The following is a 14,383-nucleotide window of genomic DNA, read 5'->3' on the forward strand; positions in this document are numbered from 1 at the left end:
ACAGACATACCAGAAATTTCTGTCAAATTTCTAAAAACCGCAGCATAAAAAGTTCACAAAAAATAGGCAAAAAAAAATAAAAATATAACAAAAATTGCATCTCATAAAATTGCTCTAGACTTTTGAAATAAATCAAAAGCAACATAAACTATAAAATATGTATTTTTAAATATGAACTCCCGATAAATATTTTTTATTTTCACGTTCCCAATTAAATTTAATAATTAGAGTTTAGTAAAAATCTAACAAATACTAAAAATGCTCACGTTTGGTAAATTTAAAAGACCAAAACCGCTTAATTGATACTTAAGTAACTACTTTAAACCTATACCAAAGATAAGAGGCCATTTTTGTCATTCTCTCACCGGAAGTGACACAGCAAAATGGGCCATTTTGGCTATAACCAAAAGCACTGAACATTTACAACTATTAGCCGAAAAAATCCAATCTTTTTTCACCAGCAACCAAAAGACCAAACCAAGAAGAGAAAAAGTTGCAGCCTTTGATGCGTAGTTTGATTTGACATGGTGGCAATTATCTTAACAGAAGCTCTATTTGGAGCTTCTTCTTGTACTGATTTCAATGGAGTTTTTGGTTCAAATTACCTTCGTTGCCCTTGTTTTTCATCAAGATTTTCACTTTCTGAGACACCCTTTTTGGAAATTTCCCTGGTAAAGAAAAGGGTGAAGAAACAGAAGAGAATAGTTGCTTGTAGCTTAGATAATGGGATAGTTGATAGAGAAGAGCTTGAATTCAAGCCTTCATTTAATGAATATCTGAAAGCTATGGAGTCTGTGAAAGAAAAGAAACAAAGGGATAGTGTTATTAGAAGAAAGAAAAGTGAAGAAAAGGATAAATTTGATAGTGTTAGAAGAAAGGACAGTGAAGAAAAGGGTAAATTTGATAGTGTTAGAAGAAGGGAAAGTGAAGAAAAGGGTAAATTTGATAGTGTTAGAAGAAAGGAAAGTGAAGAAAAGGGTAAATTTGGAAAGTCTGAGAAGGAGAAATATGAAGGAGTTGGAGTTGTGAAAGAGAAGGGTAGTGGTGGGAAATTGGAATTTAGAATGGTGAAGAATCAGAAAAGAGAGAGCATAATAAGTAAGGAAAGGCATGTTGATGAGATGGTGAGCATGGAAAGAGAAGCTTTTAAGTCAATGGATGGAGATGCTTATGATAAGCCAAGAGTTACTAAGGCTGAGATGGAAGAGAGAATCCAAAAGCTTGCAAAGTGGTGAGTTATTTCCAGTGCTGCATTTTGATTAGTATGTTTTCCTATTTGATAATTTCCTCATTTGGTAGTATTGTTTCTTTAACATGTCCTTCTGCTTTTCTCAATTGAGGAGTAGTCTTCGCTCCCTTATTTTCTTTTGGTGTAATCAGAAAGTTCCTAGTTGTATAGAGGATTGGGTGGAGTTTGTAGAGAATCATATTTTGTAGATTCTTTATCTTTTGGTATATCCCTTGTATACGGTCGTTCTTTGGCCATGTTTATGAATGAAAATACTTTTACTTGATCAAAAAAAAAAAAAAACATGTCCTTCTGCTTTTCTTTTTTGATAAGAATCTCCAGAAACTAGTTACCTTTGACATTCAGTGGTGCTTAAAGGGTAGCTCTATGCTTAACTTAGACAAAAGTAAACATGTATGTCTTTGAACCACGGGGACATTGGTACATTGTTACAGAACAAGCGTTAAGCATTTTCTCCAGTTTAGGTTTGATTTAAAGTTTGTTTTCTAGAGTCAAATGTTAGTTGGTAGATTGTGGAAGCACGGTGCTTGTTAGTGCTTTATTGCAACCGTTTGCTTTGTCATGCCCAGTATTTTTTTTCTTCTTGGATAAGAATCTCCGAAAGCTAGTTACTTTTGACAATGAATGGTGCTTAAAGGGCAGCTCTATGCTTGAGTGACACTTATGGCCCCATCGTCTGCAAACCTTACCAAAAAAAACAGCGCCTTTTCTATGAAGTTATGAAAATAAGTCAATTCCGGGATCTCCTTCCCAGCCATAACAAACACTACAAAATTGAAAAATGAAAGGACTAATGTTTATCACCGAAAAAAGGACTTATGTTGCAGCCATTAAGGATCCTCTAAAATTGCAAAACAGTTGGTAGTTCGTTAGTAAAATTTTCTTTTCTGACTCGTAATAAAATATTTTACTCTTACAGTCTAAATGGTGCAGACATTGACATGCCTGAGTGGATGTTCTCTCAAATGATGCGAAGTGCTCAGATTAAATTCTCAGATCATTCTATCTTGAGGATTATCCAAATATTGGGCAGATTGGGAAATTGGAGACGGGTGCTGCAAGTCATTGAGTGGCTTCGTTCACGTGAACGCTTCAAGTCACACAAGTTAAGGTATCTTTTCTATGATCATTTCTCCTACTCCTCTTCCCGTAGGGAACTTGACAGCCCTTTTAGTGTATTGAGATAGTGCAATGTCTTAGCGATTCCTGAAATATATTTGTATATTTTTTATTTGGGATTCAGGTATAGTTGATTGATTTAGATGTGGTGTTGATGCCTGCGTTACAGTTAGCTGTGTATCATGATGTTATCATAATTACTTTCAATATGTGAAAAAGTGAAATAACGGTGCTTCCTATCTAAAAATTTGTCAGTGCATTTGTTTTTGTTGTGGTATGCTTGATTTTTTATTTATATCTGCATCAATGAATCCTTCCATGGATCTGCAACTTCTTTTAAATGTGTCTTAGGAAAGCATTTTACATGAAACTCTCAAAAGAACCTACCTGACCTTCTAAATTTATTACCGGTTGACACCATTTTGGAAAACTTTGATTCCTGTTACAGCTTGTTAAATTCCGTTAGGTTCTTTGTCAAATACTAACTGATTTTTCCTTTATGAATCTTCTGAAATTGTTCAAAGTTTTGAATTATATTTTTGGTGGCACATCCTTCCTATCCTTTTTCTGGTAGGTCTAGGGTCAAAGTCCTAATGGAAAATCGATGCTGATGGATCCTATGATTAAATTCTTTTGCAAGATATATTTACACAGCTGCACTGGATGCATTGGGGAAGGCAAGGAGGCCAGTGGAAGCACTAAACTTGTTTCATGCAATGCAGGTAACACCTATAAACTTTCTTTCCATCACTTGGTCTCTCCTTTAATCAACATCTTGTTTCCTATTGAGATGAATTGTGTGATATGTAACTAATACATCCAACCTCGACTCATTTCCTAGGAGCACATATCATCGTATCCAGACCTTGTGGCTTACCGTTGTATTGCTGTCACTCTTGGGCAAGCAGGACATATGAAGGAACTATTTGACGTCATCGATACCATGCGATCACCACCCAAAAAGAAGTTCAAGACTAATATTATTGAGAAGTTTGATCCACGGCTTGAGCCGGATGTTGTTGTCTATAACGCTGTAAGTATTGAAAGGGTGCACCAGAAGGGACCAAAGTTGGGGATTGTTCTTGGTTAAATGCACTTGTGGCTCTGACTGCCTTATCATTTGACATAAGATAGCAGGGTCATTTTGTTTCACCATCATGCTGGGAACTTCTGCTGCTCAGTAAAGAATGAGAGCTTAGTGTCTTCCGAATTTAAGAAAAAGATAATTGAGATAGATACAAGAAAAACAAAGCAGAATTAGAAGCCAAATGAGAAAAGAATTCAGTATGGCATTGGTAATTTAACGTTGCTATATCTAGAAAATAGTACTGACGATCTATAACTAAATGGTTAATGCATCAACGATTTTCCTCATTCAATTAGCACTACATTCAGTAAATTATGCATCTCTACTTCCCTATAGAAGCCAAGTATCAAAATTTGAAGCAATCATTTTAACTCAGTGCTATTGCTCCCTGGATGCTGAACTTGTTTTGCTAAAATATGTCTCTTTGACAGAGTTCCTTTCTGAGCTATAAACCCTTCAAGTAAGTAAATACATATGATAAGGACTTGGTTGCTGAATTCTATTATTAACTGAAAGGAGAGTAGAAAATCATAAAGTTACACCCAAAGCGATGTGGAATCCTTCCTAATAATCTGTGATATATTCTTGATTGAAGTTCTTGTGTAATTTTTATTCTTGATGCATAAATGTGCTGCAATTAATTTCTGCTGGAAGTCTGTATATTTCAATTTGGTTCCAATGCTAACTTCATTAGAATGATTTTGCTCTTTGTTTATAGGTGCCAGTATATTTCAGTTTTGTTCAAATGGCAACTTTATGAGAATGATTTTGTTCTTTTCTTGTAGGTGCTAAATGCCTGTGTTCGCCGTAAAAGCTGGGAGGGTGCCTTTTGGGTACTGCAACAGCTAAAGCTCCGGGACCAGCAGCCCTCAATAACAACATATGGATTAGTCATGGAGGTAATCATCTTTTTCTTTTCTTTCCCCTTTTCTGCAGATGTTTAGTGTGGGGTGACATAGTTTAGAAGGATAATAAATTGTTTCTCTTTTTGTATTTTCTCTCTTCACTAAGAGTCACTTCCACCTAAATTAGCTTCAATCAGAGCTCCCGTTTGAGGTTTCCTGACATTTGTTTGCAAATACTCGCATGAACTTGCATCTCATGTTTTGTATAACCATTGAGATCTAGCATTAATTGGTGTATGCTGGCCTTGATATGGGAAATTACACTGCTGCATTTTTCTTCTTATGATGTGATTCCTATCTTCATCAAGGAAAAATGAAAAGATTATCTGCAAGATGACAAGATGTATTTGGTATAGCAGATAGCTTCTAAGAGATACATATCAATAACATCAGAAGCTCCTTATCTATTTTGTCCCTTTGCACTGCAAAAAGCGAGCCGAAGAGCTTGAAACTTCTTGGATATCCACTCACCAAGGAAATTAGAAGAGCAAGTTTTCATAAATATGTTGAAAGACATCTACACATGTACATGTCCAACTACAACTTCTATCTGGAAAAAGATTACAGCCGATCAATTTAATATTGATTATATTTAGGAGAACTGTCAATAATGTATCCTATTTCTTACTTCTGATCATTTTTTCATGATATGCAGCTTTTGTGCTTTAAATTTTATTTCAATATTAAAGCTGTAAATGAGAAAAGAAGGAAGAAGCTATAGCATATTGAGTATGCGAATGGAGGAGGAAAAAAAAGGAGAGAATCTTATAGCATAGCTGTCTAGCTGAATGGCCCTTTACTCATTCCTCATATTGTTGTGAAAGGACCATTCTCTTTTTTACCCCCCCCCCCCCTCTAAATACTTTGGGTTGGGGTGGGGTAAGGTGCCTTTTATGCGGGTTTTAATGTTTGCCTAGAACATATTAGTTATGGAGATTTGTTTGATTATACCAATAGCTAAACTGAAGTGTTCATCCAGGTCATGTTCGAATGTGGCAAATACAATTTGGTTCATGATTTTTTCAAGAAAATGCAAAAGTCATGCGTTCCCAATGCTTTAACCTATAAAGGTAACGCAGAAATGTGCTTTGTTGACATGCTGCAAAAGATTTTTGCTGAATTAAGTTGTCTTTGATGCACTTAGTTCTTGTGGATACTCTTTGGAAGGAAGGAAAAACAGACGAGGCCTTACTGGCTGTAAAAGACATGGAAGGACGGGGAATCGTGGGCACTGCCAGTTTGTATTATGACCTTGCTCGTTGTCTTTGTAGTGCAGGGAGGTGTGAAGAAGCGCTGATGCAAGTACGTTTCTTGTATTTAGCTCTCATTGATCTTGTTCTATTATGCCACTCTGTTTCAGGACCCTATGATCTATCTTGAATATTCATATATGCTATTAGACATCAAATAAAAGGACGTAATCACGTTTCAGTAAAGTTGATATTCCTCTTAAAATATCACAACGGGGGTTCGTGTGGTAATTGATTCTGTTTCTGACTATATACTATTAGAAGTTAAATGCAATTGATTATAAAGGAGAGCATTCATACGTACGTTAATGCAAATTCACTACAATTTATTGTTTATATCAATTGCTAACAAATAATCATAAGCTATCTTGTTGGACTGCAAAGACACCCACAGAAAACCTAATATGTACTCAATCCTCATATTATTCTAAATGCTAAGCACTGCTTCTCTAAGATTATCTCAAGTAATTTTGTATTCTCTGTTTTACTACTTCACTCTTAGTTTGCTGAAGAGGTTAGTGCTCATTTGTTCATCAAGAACTTTATCAGTGTGCTGGGAGATCCTGTGACTTTTAAAGCATTAAAGTCAAATCCGATGTATCGAGTTAGTGTCCAGAAAAGTGGACTCCTTGCTTACCATTTTCTAGTAACTCTAAGTTCTAAATTCATCCTGATCACAACCATTAATTCTGATGGAATAAAACTTCGTGCCATAATTTTTATAGTGAAGTAAAATAAATTGTTAAAATGAACTAAAATAAATTGTTACATTGATTTTCAACTGATTGATATTCAGGACCTTGTTGCGCAGTTCAAATAACTGCTGTTAGTTCTGTAGATTCCAGTATTCTGTCTTGGTTGGTTCCTGTATCTACTTTGACGGTTTTGTAGCACATGAAACTCTCATTAATTTTGTCATCCATCGAAGTGATTAGCCAGGCCATTACCATGAAATTTTGAGCATCCAATATTAAAGCAGTATTTGTCTCGGATTGTTTCCTGGTAGATCCATTACGATATCCATTACCTTTCCGACATTATTAAATATGGGACTTTAGAGATGCATTCAGTCATCAAAAAGAGGTTTTGATTTGAGTATCACGGAGCAAAGAATTTAGGCCAAAATACCAAATGAAAGTTCTTGTAGTTCCATTACTTTCTTCCATGATACAGTAGTCAGTTTATGGCTTTTATTTCAGAACGAGGGCGATGTATCCTCAGATAATGTATTGGTACATACGTGACTTGTCTTGCTTAAATGTACTCTAAAAACATATTTATACTTACATGACTTATCTTAATTATCTCCAGAAAGACCTTCAGTTGAATACTAATGTTCCTTTCTATTTTTGGTTCCATCTTCTACTCTGGAACAGATGGAAAAAATATGCAAAGTTGCTACCAAGCCTCTAGTGGTGACTTACACTGGTCTAATTCAAGCCTGTCTGGACTCTGGAGACATTCAGAGTGGAGCATACATCTTCAACCACATGCACCAGTTTTGCTCCCCAAATTTGATTACTTACAATATAATGCTAAAAGCTTATCTAGATAGTGGGATGTTTGAAGAAGCAAAGCAAATGTTTTTCAAGTTATTGGGTAATGGTAACTCTATTAGCAATAAATTGGACGGCAAGGATAAAGTTTTTCCGGATGTCTACACATTCAACTTGATGCTGGATGCATGGGCTGCTGGGAAGAAATGGGATGATCTCGAGTTTGCCTACTCACATATGCTGAAATATGGACACCACTTCAACGCAAAACGTCACATGCAGATAGTACTAGACTCCTGCAGGGCTGGAAAGGTACTCTTTGATGACTCAGTATTCAGTTCTCCTATGTGTGAAATTCGATGTGAAATTTAATTTAGCCGATCATGGTATGGACTGTCAAAAATTTCTACAACTTTCTGTTCTTTGAAGTATAACCAGCATTTTGTTATAGAAAAGATTTGCTCAATGAAAACTGGGATTATGCTGTTTCTCGAATGAGAAACCAGCAGACACAAGAGGATTCTTTTGATTACTAGGGTCATATACGTGGAGTTCAAATCGTTAATTATCATTTTCAGTAGGCGCGTATTATACACACTTTATGCCAGGTACAATGACGAGCCAATGGTCACCATTTCTGATTGTTTATCTACCGCTAGGAACAAGATAGAAATAGAGAGGGAAAGTGGTGGTTGGCACTCTCTTTCCATGTCAATTCATGGAAGTTTTTGAGTTTAGAAGTTAATGGAGGCTTGAGAAGATACTTCCTGTTACATTAGGAGGTTTCCATCCTCCAGCATAGGTTGATTTCTTCCCATCTACCTAAGCTTTGGTGGTCAGCATTACCCAATACCAATGCTGGGCTGGGAGGTGGTAGGTACCCGGTGGAACAGTCGAGGTGTGCGAAAGCTTGCTTGAACACCACCATCATTAAAAAGATTACTTTCCTTTTACCATGTAATAGTATCCTTGGTTTGTTCATATCAATCTATTGACCAGTATACTAAAGTAACTCCAAGGTTGTTTTGGTTCGACTCTTGTTATTTCCCACTTCATTCTTTTGGCTGATGATAGCTAGTAATAATTATGACTATTCTACACTGACCTCTTCAGGTGAAATTATTAGAAGCAACATGGAAGGACTTGGCTCGGGCGGATCGGGTTCCGCCAGTGCCACTAGTCAAAGAAATGTTCCGCATGCAGCTTGAAAGAGGCAACGTTGCTGCAGCCTTGGCTTGTGTTACTGATTATCCTTCTGCTGAGTCGCAGGCATTTTCTACCAAGTTTTGGATGAATTTTTTTGTGGAAAATTCTGACAGATTATCAGATGCTACTTTTTTCAGATTGCTACAGGAGGTGAGCCAGGTTGCCAGAAATGACAGCAGAATACTTAACAATCTGATGGCTTCTTGTAAAGAATTTTTGAGAACTAGATCAGCAAAAGTTGATAGAGTTCATAGTGAAACAGCTCTAATTAGCTAATTTTGCTCCACCCCAAAAGAAAAAAGATCATCTTAAACTATATGTTCTGATCTTGAACGAGTGCTCTATTTGTTAAGAGTTTGGTCAAGTTCATAACCCACTATTCTTTAGTCAGCATAATTATATTTGATTGTCTAGCTCAATAAGAACTTATGCAATAAAGTTAATCTGCCAAAATTGATCTAAATTTGGATTGTAGGACCCCGAGTCTTGTCCATACAACTCAAGTACATGCAGATTTCAAATTTACTAAATTTGGATTGTAGGACCCCGAGTCTTGTCCATACAACTCAAGTGCATGCAGATTTCAAATTTACGTAATTTGTCACTTGTGTAAAACTAGAGGATGTCTGAAACAGTTCTCATTTCGCCAACAGAGGAGCAACAATAATAACCAGTTATTTATATACACAAACAAAAGAATAAAACACGCAACAAATTCTGAGCACAGATGAGGATAGAAACTATACCTGGCCCGGAACTATTATTGATCTAAATATCTGTTTTACTAAACTAAGATACACATAATAAATGGGTGGATAAATAGGCTGGCTAATACACAAAACTCCTTTATGTATTCAATCTGGACGAACGAATAAATATAGAACCCCCTTTAGCTTTCCAAAAACCTACTCTAGCAATGCTAATAAATCAACGATAAGCTAAGCTGCGTGATGGGTTCATGTCAGTCTTCTACAACGATAAGTTGTCAATGCATTATGAAGACTTGACCAGAGATGAACTATAACCATTAAGGTGCGACTTCTGCCATCTCCATGCGACCTGCAAACTCTCTTGAAGATCGGTGTGTTTGGCTGTCCAGTTCAGTTCAAGCCTTGCCTTAGTTGGATCACTAAAGACTTCTGCATAATCACCAGGTCGACGAGGAAGGAAGTCAACTTTGATCGGAACCCCAGTGGCTGCCTTGCAAGCCTCCACGAATTCTTTCACTGATCTACCTATTCTCGGAGACCAAAAGAACGGAATGAGAAACTAGGCTTCAAAGTGAAACTGAATATGATGATAAAAGAAGGAACACCTTACCTTTTCCGGTTCCAACGTTGTAGATTCCCACCTTCCCAGGCCTTGCCTTTTCAAGAGCTTTCACATGAGCATCAACCAGATCAGTGACATCTATATAATCCCTAATGCATGTACCATCTGCTGTCTTATAGTCTGTTCCTCTAACCTGCATGACGAAACAAAACAGCTTAGAGACGAGGACAGATTCATAACTATTCATGTTATCATTGACACATTTCAGCTCCCCCTACCCCATATTAAAATAATCGTGGATACAACAGCCGTATGTTTTTCTTTTGCTTGTTATTAAGAGTGACAATGGCGATTGGAAATCAGAATGGAATAGCCAGTTAACTTTATTCATATGAATTTCACTCATAAGAACCGGATAAATTTTCTGGTAGATATGAAACTGCTTAATACATAATCATTTTCTGACAATTCAACAATCACGAGTACAAAGAAAGAAATTATTGGCTGACCTTGAGACCAGGTATGATTCCACGAGCTGCATCATAACAAGCACCAGAAATTCGCCCATGTTCACGAAGTTCAGGCCGGGGAGCTTCTCCTAGCCTTCCCTCTGGATCAGAACCAATCACATTGAAGTACCTGCGTTTTTAGAAAACAATTTATCATTAATTCGACCAATGCCAATTGTGCTAAACAAAGCAAGTCAACCAATAGTTATCACTCAGGTTTCAACCATCGATCAAAGAAGTGCTTGCTTAGTGGTTGACTTGCTCTAAAAATTAGACGAGCAGGACAGAACATCTGAAATACTTGCTATTTTTTCAAGTTAGTTAACAATGTCAATACAAGATTTGCTAACAGGAAAATTAATCAATGCCAGTTTGCCTGTATAACAACCTGAAATATTGGGCCTTGACGCATCTAAGTTACTAAGGTATTAAGTATTGGCCCATTTTTAGAGTACTTCAATCATAAGCTATTCACCCCCACTTCTTTAGTACCTACTTGATAACTTAATTAAAAAAAAAAAAAAAAAGAGCTACAGGGAAAGGAAGTGAATAAAAGAAGCTAGAGACTTAGAACCAGATAAGAAAAATTCAAGATCCAACTAGTTTCTCCATTCTTGACTTTGCAAGTAAGTTCTTTCATCACTAAATTCATCCTTTTGTTGGGTAGGGAGCAATAACAACTAAGATTTAGAATCAAATAAATTGAAATTCTCTTCTAGAGTTCTAAATTTGGGGAATAAAACTGAAAAACCTGCTGTTGGTATGCTCAGGCCAGACAGAGAATAGCAGTAGCTAGAAATCAAAAATTTAGTAACCTGATAAGCATAGGTTAATTGGGGGAAATTGGCATCTGATAAGCCCACATGTGACTCGAATATTGCTTTACATATTTTAGATAACTGATACTTCAAGGAGACAATTGTCGGAAGCGAATTGAAGTTATTCGGCGAGAATACAGTGAGTGATAATTCCTTCATAGTTGATATTTTTTACTGTAGCATGTTTTAAATTCATTTTCTTGCATAGAATTGGTTGTCTAACGAAAGAAATTATTTGCACGCGGACAACCCACAGTATGACCTTATATATGAAAACATATCAATTCACTTTTACATACTGGATGTTCTTGAATTATGCCATTTATAAGTTGTTATATATACTTTTTCCTGATAAGGATGAGTTGATATATACTGCTGGATTTAATTCTTGACACGGAAAGAATATATTTGTATTATGAAAAAGGAACTTTTGGAAGAACCTTTGCCAGCCTAGCAGATAGAAGATAAATAGACATGATACACAAAAACAGGAAAAATTTAAAAACAGAGAAATGCATAGTAAGTACCAAAAAAAAAAAAGAACATATAGGTACAGTTACTTCCCATACAAAGGAAAACAGAGAAACTAAAAGGGAAAGGGTATATTGGCAAGACTTATCAAACACCTACCTCAAAATCATGACAGCCATGTTTGAGTTCTTATGGAAATCCAAAATAATATCCTCCGCCATTTTCTTCGCTTTTCCATATGGATTAATGGGGAGCTGCAATTTGAGGAAAAAGGCTCAGCTGTTGCTTACTATTGATGTAAAAGACAGGCATTCACATGGTTCTAGTGTACTAGAAGCATATACACCCTTTAAAACACTCACCTGTAGAGTTTCTTCAGTAATGGGCATCTTATCAGGCTCTCCATACGTCGCACATGTACTCGAGTAAATCAATGTGGGGACTCCATAAACTGACATAGCTTCTACGACAGCGAGGGTATTTGAAGTAATGTTGTGATAGTACCTGATTGGAACATGCAGCAGCTCATGAAGAAGAGTTTTGGAGGATAAAGGAAAAGAAACGATTACCAGATGCATATTTAACTTTATACAGTATCATGACATGGAAATTACACCAAAACTTACTCACTAAGGAGACACGCTAGATCCTTCAGTTTGATATCTTTAATCCAAACAAGTTTGAGAAAAATGATTGAAATTCCAAGCACTCTAAAACAAATGGCACTTTTCCTATAAGAGAAGTCATGTGAATCCACATACATTTCAAAGTAGTAATGTTATCCTTAATTTGCTTGTATTCAGAGTAAAAAATCATTCGAGGCAGGAAAACATAATGCTACATCAGTGATACACTGGACGCACAACCAGCTTTGACAGAGAGATGCAATATCAGTACATACTTGATGCTTTGGGTTACCCTGTAAGAGATTTAGTATTCTCTTCCTTCCAAAATGCAACAAATGAAACTATCCATTAACATGTTATAATGGAAAGGTTTATAAAAAGATCAACTATACTTACTTTAAAGGATCAAGGGTGCTCTCTCCAACATATGCTACAGCTGCAAAATGCATCACAGCATCAAAAGCATTCTGGGAGAATATCTGGTGGACCTGCTCAATTCGGTTATGGGAATAAGTGAATGCCAAATAACAATAAAAATAAAGAAGGTAGTTTCAGAACAGCTGCAGTTTACCGCTTTTGCATCCCCCAAGTCAGCATATATAAACTGAAGCCTCCCTGGTTCAGGAAATAATTCTTGAAGAATCCTTACAGCTCCTATATTTCCTCGTGAGAGGTTGTCCTGTCAAATTGGTAAAAAAAAAATCTCATGAAGTGTCATACACATTTTCATGCTAATAAGTCAATTAAGTGAAGTTAACAGTAGAGAAAAGAGTCATTTAAGAATGACTGTCAAAGGACCTATTCACAACTTCAAAAGGGGAACTTACCACTATCGTCACCCGGTAATTTTCTTTTAGAAGTCGTAATGCGGCATGGGAACCAATGTAGCCAGCACCTCCGGTGACTAGGACATGAACAACACCTGGTTGATGGCGAGAGAACTAGGAGAAAGCATCAACAAGAAAAACAAACACAATTGAGTGCAAACTTAGAATTTAAAGACCATAAGAACTTCAATCTTTGTTGCAAATTAATCCTATCCTGAACAGACTTGGCTACAGACACGCATTTGGTGTATCTGATATGGATACATGCAATGGGCATGGCAGGCCCCTAAATGACCACCACCAAAAGCAAGAGTAGAACTTCCATAACCATAAGTACACAGTGCACTCACGTGCAGAAGAGGTGATGTATCCAAGTTTCATCTATATATATATATATATATATATAAGGATATATATATATATATATAAGACATGTAGGAGAAACATAATTGTCACCACTCTTCGCATGGCAGCAGCTTTTGTGTCTTAGCTGATTGAACTAAGATTTAAATAGAAGACTCTAAGCATATTGACACAAAGCTGAGAAAATAATTAAGTAAAGGATCAGGGAATTACTGCGCTTGGGGTATTAAAAGCTGGGGACTGCTTGAGCATAAGAATGCATAGCGCTGTTAGCACAGCAGCCATAAGAATTTTACCCACGAAATTGCTCTTCTTCTTTGGATCTGCATAATCCATGCCTACAATTTACAAATAAAGTAGTTGATTTAGACCCTAAAACAAGTTTTATTCACAATACTTATAGAAAATGAAGACAGTTGACCACATTGCCAAAGGACCAAAATTGATCTGCTGGACATTGGCATCAACTGCCAAGATAATAGTACATCCATGATTTAACTAAATGAAGGGGTGCCTAGAAGTAATAGTAAAGTTGTCTCCCGGCCGTGGAAGCAGCCACTAATGCTTGCATTAGGATAGGTTGTCTACATCACAACCCTTGGGGTGCGGCCCTTCCTCGGACCTTGCTAACATGGGATGCTTTATGCACCAGGCTGCCGCTTTTTGATTTAACCAAACAGAACTAGGCCAATTGTAAGTGTTTTGCTCATAACAAATTGTACCAGCGCCATTGACCACAGAATGTAAATAACAAGAAAAAAGAAAAGGAACATGGCTCACCTCCTAGAGACATAGATCTGTTAGACCTTGTTTGAGTTCTTGTCCTGCCTAAGCCTAGCATTGGAGAAGCTCTTCAATGCCAAATAGGCAAACAATCAAAATAGATAAATCCTATTGCTTGAAACTGGTGATCAAGCAAGATCCCTCCTTGTATGTAGAATTGTTAACAGTCTGCAGCAACAAACATTAAAATTTACTCTTTGATTATCATCAGTAAAAACTGAAACTTGAATTACTAAAACTTAGACCAAAAACTAGATAAAAACATAAACAAAAAACAATAAATAACTGGGCCCTTGTTTAAAAAAAAAAAAGAACATAATTATCACATACTCAGCTATGAAGTTTGCAACCCCCCACCAAAAAAAAAAAAACATATTCCCATAAATGGGGACCTAAATGGGA

General features: G+C 36.5%; 2 protein-coding genes across 2 annotated transcripts; one reads left to right on the forward strand and one right to left on the reverse strand.

Moving 5' to 3' along the window:
* Positions 1–355: 355 nt before the first annotated feature.
* On the forward strand, positions 356–8,684 carry LOC132041446 (pentatricopeptide repeat-containing protein At1g30610, chloroplastic). Its single transcript, XM_059432162.1, has 9 exons — positions 356–1,231; positions 2,169–2,360; positions 3,009–3,090; positions 3,210–3,401; positions 4,241–4,354; positions 5,340–5,430; positions 5,505–5,662; positions 6,987–7,418; positions 8,220–8,684. Exons 1-9 carry the CDS (start codon positions 525–527, stop codon positions 8,586–8,588), a joined length of 2,337 nt encoding a protein of 778 aa, XP_059288145.1. The 5' UTR covers positions 356–524; the 3' UTR covers positions 8,589–8,684.
* Positions 8,685–8,935: 251 nt separating this feature from the next.
* LOC132041454 (UDP-arabinose 4-epimerase 1-like) lies at positions 8,936–14,118 on the reverse strand. The gene is made up of 10 exons (XM_059432170.1): positions 13,979–14,118; positions 13,412–13,536; positions 12,836–12,949; positions 12,580–12,687; positions 12,405–12,496; positions 11,745–11,886; positions 11,542–11,636; positions 10,094–10,223; positions 9,633–9,777; positions 8,936–9,547 (listed from the first exon to the last, which is right to left on the reverse strand). The coding sequence occupies exons 1-10, from the start codon at positions 14,037–14,039 to the stop codon at positions 9,306–9,308; spliced, it is 1,254 nt and encodes a 417-aa protein (XP_059288153.1). The 5' UTR covers positions 14,040–14,118; the 3' UTR covers positions 8,936–9,305.
* Positions 14,119–14,383: the final 265 nt, after the last annotated feature.

Source organism: Lycium ferocissimum, chromosome 2, assembly GCF_029784015.1.
Source record: "Lycium ferocissimum isolate CSIRO_LF1 chromosome 2, AGI_CSIRO_Lferr_CH_V1, whole genome shotgun sequence".
NCBI classification, from domain to species: domain Eukaryota; kingdom Viridiplantae; phylum Streptophyta; class Magnoliopsida; order Solanales; family Solanaceae; genus Lycium; species Lycium ferocissimum.